Source organism: Cydia splendana, chromosome 4 (assembly GCF_910591565.1).
Source record: "Cydia splendana chromosome 4, ilCydSple1.2, whole genome shotgun sequence".
Lineage (NCBI taxonomy): Eukaryota > Metazoa > Arthropoda > Insecta > Lepidoptera > Tortricidae > Cydia > Cydia splendana.
The window spans coordinates 2,640,646-2,648,281 of record NC_085963.1 but is presented as its reverse complement, the minus strand read 5'-3'; the positions used below and the strand labels follow the sequence as shown (position 1 = coordinate 2,648,281).

The 7,636-nt window shown below is 35.9% G+C and overlaps 1 protein-coding gene across 1 annotated transcript; it reads right to left on the bottom strand.

Annotated features, from left to right (window-relative positions):
- Positions 1 to 220: 220 nt before the first annotated feature.
- LOC134789461 (uncharacterized) lies at positions 221 to 2,328 on the bottom strand. The gene is made up of 5 exons (XM_063760043.1): positions 2,213 to 2,328; positions 1,689 to 1,751; positions 1,548 to 1,607; positions 943 to 1,039; positions 221 to 594 (listed from the first exon to the last, which is right to left on the bottom strand). Exons 1-5 carry the CDS (start codon positions 2,290 to 2,292, stop codon positions 340 to 342), a joined length of 555 nt encoding a protein of 184 aa, XP_063616113.1. The 5' UTR covers positions 2,293 to 2,328; the 3' UTR covers positions 221 to 339.
- Between the last annotated feature and the right edge of the window lie 5,308 nt (positions 2,329 to 7,636).

Here is a 7,636-nt window from a genome sequence, read left to right as displayed (position 1 = left end):
CTAATTTAGTTAACATTGTCAATTCGCACATGATGTTCATGTTTGTTCAGCAATTGCAGAAAAACAAAAGAACATCTCGGTTCCAATTATATTTTTTTTTAATGTCAATGAATAAACCTTAGCGGCCAGTAACGAAAGAAATTTAAGAAGAGGTTGTAAGATATCAATACCGAGAATATTTTGAACGCCCCTCGTATACTTATCGATAATAGATGACTAATTTTCATTTATGGTATCAATCGATCAGGTTTGTCTTTAGGATCAAAAGTCTATATGGGATCCATTGCATTAAAGGAATACAAAAGTCAGAAATGATAGTCAAAGTCCGACAGTCGTACTTCACTCGCGAAACGCCCCGAACAAAACGATATGTGACCGTGACGTCAAGGTCACAAAGAGTCCATCTTGAAGTATGAACAAAACAAGAAAATTGCGATTTTGTCGGTGAAATATTGCGTTTATGTATATAGTTTCCATACAATCTTTTATTGGATAAAATGCGAGGAATCGAATCGAATGGTAACTAACTGCGACAATTCTTCGACCGACGGTTTTGTCAGGAAGCTCTTCTTCCACATTGAACGATATTTGTAACTGAAAATAAAATATATTGTATGTGTTAGCATTTACAATTTGTCACATCATGTACAGTCGACGTCAAAGATATGTACCTATTGCAGCATACTCCTTTGTAATAAGGTGAAAAATGTATACATATATTTGACGTCGACTGTACATATAAAGCACCGGTGGTAAAGAACCAACGAGAGAAATAAAAGTAAGACCCTGTATAATGACAACGAATCGTGTGATAAATCAATTTACGATGGAATTCTGGCACACGAAGTTGAAACAATGTTATTCTAGCTAGGTAGTTAGTACAAAAGGTAAAATTGTTCTCTGCTCTACAATCAATAAGCATAATTAGCATGAATCACCTACCTCATGGGTATCTTCTTCCTCTAATATACTAGGAACCCGATAAGTGTCATCCACCTGTGCAATGCGTGGGTTCAAAATGTTTGAGCCGGTCGCCTCACTGTCAAAACCAAAATTAAATAAATGTATGATGTTTTACAGCACATATGGACTTTACCGCACTAGTGCGATAATGCACACACACATTACGTAACTATGTCAAATATTTAAAGGGCTAGTAGTAGTAGTAAACTCTTTATTGTACAAAAAGACATATTAAAAATAACATACAATTAGCAAGAAGTACAAAGGCGAACTTATCCCTTTGAGGGATCTCTTCCAGTTAACCTATAGGGCTATATGTACTGTAAAACGTTGTACGATACATGTGAGAATAGGTAATACGCAACTCATGTCAACTATTTTTCGCACTTTTTTTTATCATCAAGTGATGATGAACAATAACAGCCACATTTTGCCTCTCATTAAGCATCCGGACAAATCTGTCGGTCGAATAATTGTAGCAGCCAGTCATTTCTTTACAACATCACTCAATTTATAAATTAGTCCATTACTATTTCATAAATTGATCATGGACCCGCAAAACGCAGCATAGAATTAGAACTTACTCGTTACTTTGAATGTCAGTGGTTGATGAAATCGGAGATTCCATTTCCATATTTTGCAGTCTGTAAATAAAGATAAATTGTAGTAGTGTATTGTGTTACGTAGGTAGGGCTAAAAAGCACAAGTCAAATAATTATACTCACTCGATGTAGTCTAAAGATATAGTATCATGTTCGGCTGTGAAATTATCCAATTTTCTTCTTTTCCTAGAAAGACAAAAAAGTAAAAAGTTTAGACGCATGACAAATCACGAGCTGAGGTTCGAACCCTCGATAGGTGGATGGATTGCTAAAAGAACGCTTTATGCGTCTAATTGTGTGCGTTACATGTATCACTGTGTGCTCGTATTTATAGGAAGGCCCACTACACCGCAACCGCGTAACTACGACCAACTACGACTCACGGAGACGCACACATAGACGGCAATGTTTTCTGTCTTTGCCGTGCAAGGCAACGGCGCTAGTGCCGCGTGGTGTAAACTTCGTCGCGAATCGCGATATCCTTTTAAGCTATTTAGATGATGACAATGTTTACCGGTAGATGGAGCGATTATTAATTTTTAGAATGTTTCAAGTTATATGGATTACTAATTAGTACGATCAAGTATATATTAAATTAAGTAATAATTACGTATTTCACTGTGTAATAAATATACATTTTTACTTACGTTAGTTCCATTGTTTGTTGGAATCTTCCGAGTTGTCTTTTTCGAGATGTCTTCTTTTTATTCAATTGCTTGTTACCCATTATAACTTAAAGGTTTTGGTGCACACGGTATATCACTAGGACACAGAACACAGCACAGTTTTTATAAGTAAATCTTATATTTGTTTTGGGGACACCTAGTACAGGTCCGTCTGGCACGAGCGCTCAGCCATCACTGTCTCATTTCGAAAGACGGACGGAGATAGAGCATGCAGGCCGGAGTCGATATTTTGTTACGATAGAATTAGTTGATGTTTATTTATTTTAAAAATATTGCCTCTAATTATCGTTTTTCTAAAGCTGTCAAATTACTGTTATACTTATGATTGATTTTTCTCCTTTTTTTGTTTCATAGTGTCACATAGTAAAGAAACGAGTAAAGTTGGAGTAAAAATTCGAATTGGAGGTTACTTTGAGAATAAATTGTATCGAGCGAAGTGTTATGAATCGTGTATCGAAAGCTGTGTTATTAAAGATAATATAATCAAGAATTATATTTATTTTTCCCACGTCTACAAATATCACCGTTTCTTAGAAAAATAGGATAATTATTGGGGTATTTTTACATTTCTGGCTCAGGGAACGGCCTTAATCCATCACTCAAAAATACATAAGTACTATGCCAAATATGCTAAATGCTAAGTTTCAAAATATTTATAGAGCACCAACCTCCTAATTTGTTTACATTTGTTAAGGAGTTGTAAACATTGCAGTTTTTCGTTATACAACGCTACACGTCGACTTCGCACATTGTCGTAATTATTTACGAGCTTAAATAAAAGTTTGTGAACCTCACTCAGTATAGACATTATTCATATTATTTAAAATATATCCCTTATAAACCGCAAACAATCTGAATGAATGACATAAATTGACAACTGACTTTTAGCTTTTTTTTTAATCATAGACAATTGGTGATGCAACAACGAAATATCTGTCAACAATTTTTGACTAGCCAGACTCTATTCAATAACGTTGTTGAAATTTTAAATCGAAGTTGTTGTACTTATGCTCTACAACTTCACAAAAAAGGTTTAGAATCTCTGATTCTGTGATCGAACGATACTAAAAATCTTAGAAATAAAGGATAGGTAAGTAAATAAATTCATTGTCTTGGGTGAAACTTGAACTTGCGATTTCAGGATCCCAGCCTGCCGTTCTACAAACTGAACTACCAAAACTGACTTACTAACTATACTTACTTAAAAATTAAAATACCTGTCAAGCAAGCAACAATAAAACATACCGACAAACATGAAAAGTGCACCTAGTTAAACTTTAGACCTCACTTCGGTAGATAAATACGATATTGCTTGGAAATTTGAACCACAACGTGTAAAAGGCAAACGAACGGCAATTTCTAAGAAAATGTGTGGTGCAGGAAATATAAACGTAAAGCAGGTGCATATTGGAGCCGGTAGCTATAGGGGACAGTTAAAATATACCGACAGTATTTTAATCTCGTACTTCCCAGCGGCAGGCCCAGACGGAGATGGCGGGACGACCTAGATACCTTTTTCAACATCTGGCCAGAGCAGACGCTATGTCGGGAGTCGTGGACGACAAGGGGAGAGGCCTTTGCCCAGCAGTGGGACACCATAATAGGCTAGCAAAAAAAAGTCCCGGCGTACCTACTTAATAGATAGGTACCTAGGAACTTTGAACTCTTGTACAAATATAAATTTTTAACCACACCAACTCGTAATAAAGGGTATTGTGACTGGCCATATGCCTATTACGTAATATTAAGCTCATTTATCAATACAAAACTTACATTTTAGCGGTGAAGGAAAGCTTCCGGGAGCTTCCTTGCCAGGCATGTGTTTACGTTCTTGATTTTCATTGAATTTCTGATAATGGTAACTCGAAGCACTTGATTTCATAGTCTAGTCTTTATCATATGTATCCACGATTAATTTAATTGCTAATTAACTTAGTAAAAACAAAATAATAACAAGAATTTGCTTAGGAAAACAAATATTGTAAGGTTGTTTACATTGACTTTGACAGGTATAGGCGCGGTGACGTTCTGATATCGTTTTAAACCGCAAAATTCAAAAAACGTGAGGTAGATAAAAGGTTACAATGATTAAATAATTAACTTCTATTATATGTTTAATACATTATTATAAAAATAAACATGAAATACGTCAGTACGGACGCAATATTTGGAATCATAAAGGGAAAGATGTTAACTCAAACATACTTTTGGTTGCTTTAGTGTGCGTAGGTATCGTTAAAAAATAGTTTCATCAGCATTAATAGATTATGAACGTTAAAGTGTAGGACATAAGGCTTATGTAAACAAAATAGGATTTAAATATTTGAATTTCGAATTCTGTCGCCAGTTTTATGATCGTATTGTTCGGGTATGGTTCCGTTGGGGTCGGCAGATTATGAGCCTTAATGAGTGGGACATATGACTTAGTAAACAAATAAGGATTTAAGATCTTTACTTCTAAGAGGATCATGTCGCTATTTTTATGACTGCATTGATAGCCTCCACCTTGCTAACATTAAACGATTATGAGTATTAATATGCAGGGAATAAGCACTTTCGAATAGTAAACAAACGGGGATATATGACTCTTCTTCTTGAAGCGTTGAAACGTTTGTCGCCATTTGGATATTATATAAGGCTGAGCGGGCCTTGCTTACGGACTTATTCATTCTCTAATCTTTGGCTAGCAATGTCCCTGGCTTTGGGCGTACATAACGCTGGTGGGTGAAGTTTCTCTGCTACTTTTTCTGTGTTTGGGTTTACCTGGAATTATCCTAGTAAATTTAAGCTTGGAGATTGTGTGTCTGTGCTTGATTGTACGAAGATAATATCTATCTTTGTGGAATTAAGTTAGGACTATGGCGGAGTTTCTTTGCTTTCTTGTGTGTGGGTTTTATCGTGAAGTTTTCTGTGGGTACTGTGTTTCTGGGTTCAGCTTTGGGGGTACAATACCGTTACAAAGCGTGGATTCAGAATGGCAGTGTTTAAGGGAATTTCATGGTTTTGTTTTATTTTGCGTGGGGTTCTTTTTGTAAAAGTAAACTATATTCTCATACCTTCCTAAAGAGTGTTTTTGCTATTTTTAAAGCCAGATCATTGTTTGGACTGACAGTTTGTCCAGCTAAGCATTCACTCCGCCTAACGGTGTCAAAGGATTGGATGGTTAGGAGTCTTTTGCTCCAAGTGTGAGAGAGCTTGGCATTCCCTTTTATACTTGCACAAGGGATGAGCATCTCACTGGTCTCAAAGTCCAGCTGTTTAGATGGATGTGGGGACGTCACGTGTGCGTCATCCGGAGTAATCTGGGCCCACTGAAGTCGGCAGTAATTGAGGCTAGGTCCCCGCTTAAATATATTTATCTATTTCGGTGCATTGGTACGTGCTTGTGCTGGTTGCAGGGCGGGACTCTGTCGTGATTGATATCATATCTCACAGTTTAGGTCGTGGCAGAGTTTCTCTTGTGATTGGTATGTGTGTGCTAGGGTACTGATCCTATTATATACATGGAATAGGGCCGGCTTACTTTCTGTATCCTAGCTTGCGAGCACAGAAGGGGGAGCTACACACTACACTGGCCTGTAGGTTGCCTTCTCGGTTTCGCCTGCCGAACTTGACAGCTTCTCGTAGGGACCACACTTGCGTATATTACAAAGCATTAGGTCGATGGTAAGAACGAACTATGCTTTGAATGTACTAGATTAGGGACAATGGGTAGGGATAGGGTAGAAGCACACACTCAATTTGTTATCTACTAGGGTTCCTTTTAGTTCTGGTCTATAAAATTTATATGGTTGATATATATTTCTCAGTACGGGCTTCAAATATGGTATCATTACTTTAGAAGTCGTGCGGTAAGGTGATTAATTGTCTTAATTTCTTAGTGTTCTAATTTATCTGGGTAAAAAGATATTATATTAATTTTATCTATCACAATTCTGGTCTTCTGGAGTAGAAATGAAGTACTGGGTATTGTAATCAGGTTTCTAAGGTATTTACAAAACAAATTCTTTAATATCAAGCTGGGTTTAGGAACACAGACTTTTCTGAGATAGAAAATCGAAGAAAGGATTGTTTTAGGGACCCTTTGGCAGGCAGAAGTAATCCAGAGGATGTTTCGAGCTAAATATATCTACTGGTCTTGATATTCTTAGTCTTATAAAGTTTAATTTTTAACAAATAAACTTAGTACTTCGTTTATACCTCTAAAAATCAGATTTACTGTTTATACTCTTAGTTCTGGGAAATGGGATGAAAGGATTCATATCCTTAGCTTTTGAATGTAAAAAAGATTAGTAATTTTGATGACTGATGGATACTTTGACACTTCTTTTCATCATCATCTAGGTGCGCTTATCTTCCGAAGTGTTGGTAAAAGCCCGTCTGGCTAACAAGTTAGGGTAGGTGTTCCGACTAACCTTGTTGACTGGACTAGGAGCCCCCAATCCTGCATCGAACGTGTGAGTAGCATCTTCGCAAGAAGCTGGTAGTTAATTATAATCTTGAAAAGTTAGGGTGTAAATGGGCTTATCCCAGGAATGCTACTTATATGTTATCCCGGAGGCTTAATAGGTGTGGCAGGTTTTTACCAACAAATATTTTTATATTTATATTATCAATTATCATATATACGCTGCATATCTTCAATATCATTCTAGTTTTGGTTCTCTTAACATCATTTACATTACGCCATAAAACTCGTAGTATTTCCTATTCTTATAATTAAATAAACGGGTTTCATTCTATTTCTTAGCTACGTCATAAATTATTTTAGTAAGTATATTAAATATTCTTTAATTAAAATCTAGGTAGGTAATAATATCTAAAAACAGAGTCCAAAATTTAGCTTTACTCATTAAAGAATCTAGGTTTCCGCGGTTCACTTCGAGGGGGTCCTAACTGCTAGCTAGACGATCACGACAAGGCCAAATTATAGGGGTAATTATTAAGGGGGGGTTTATTATATGTATTTATTAAGGGGGTATTTATATATATATATAGTAGGGGAGGTTCATTTTGGATACCGAGGTTTCTAAAAATAAATAATAGAAAGAAGCCCAATGGGTTACATTTTGGAGCCAAAGTGACGCAGGATGTAGTTTACCTGGGGTTACTACGGTTTTTTAAGATATATCTATGTAAAAAGTAGCCTTTATGGCTTTTGTTACCGTGAAAGTGGAGTGGGTATGCTTATTTTTGGATTCGTATTCTGTTGTGTTTTAAATAAAAGTCATGAAACATTAATTTTATTACTAAAAAAAATATATCTAATTTTTCTTTTACTTTATTATTCTATTGTAGTAAGGGTTATTCTCTGTAGACGAAAACAACGTAATTTCAGTTAGCGTATTTATTACAACACTATGTACAATTTACTGATAACATGTA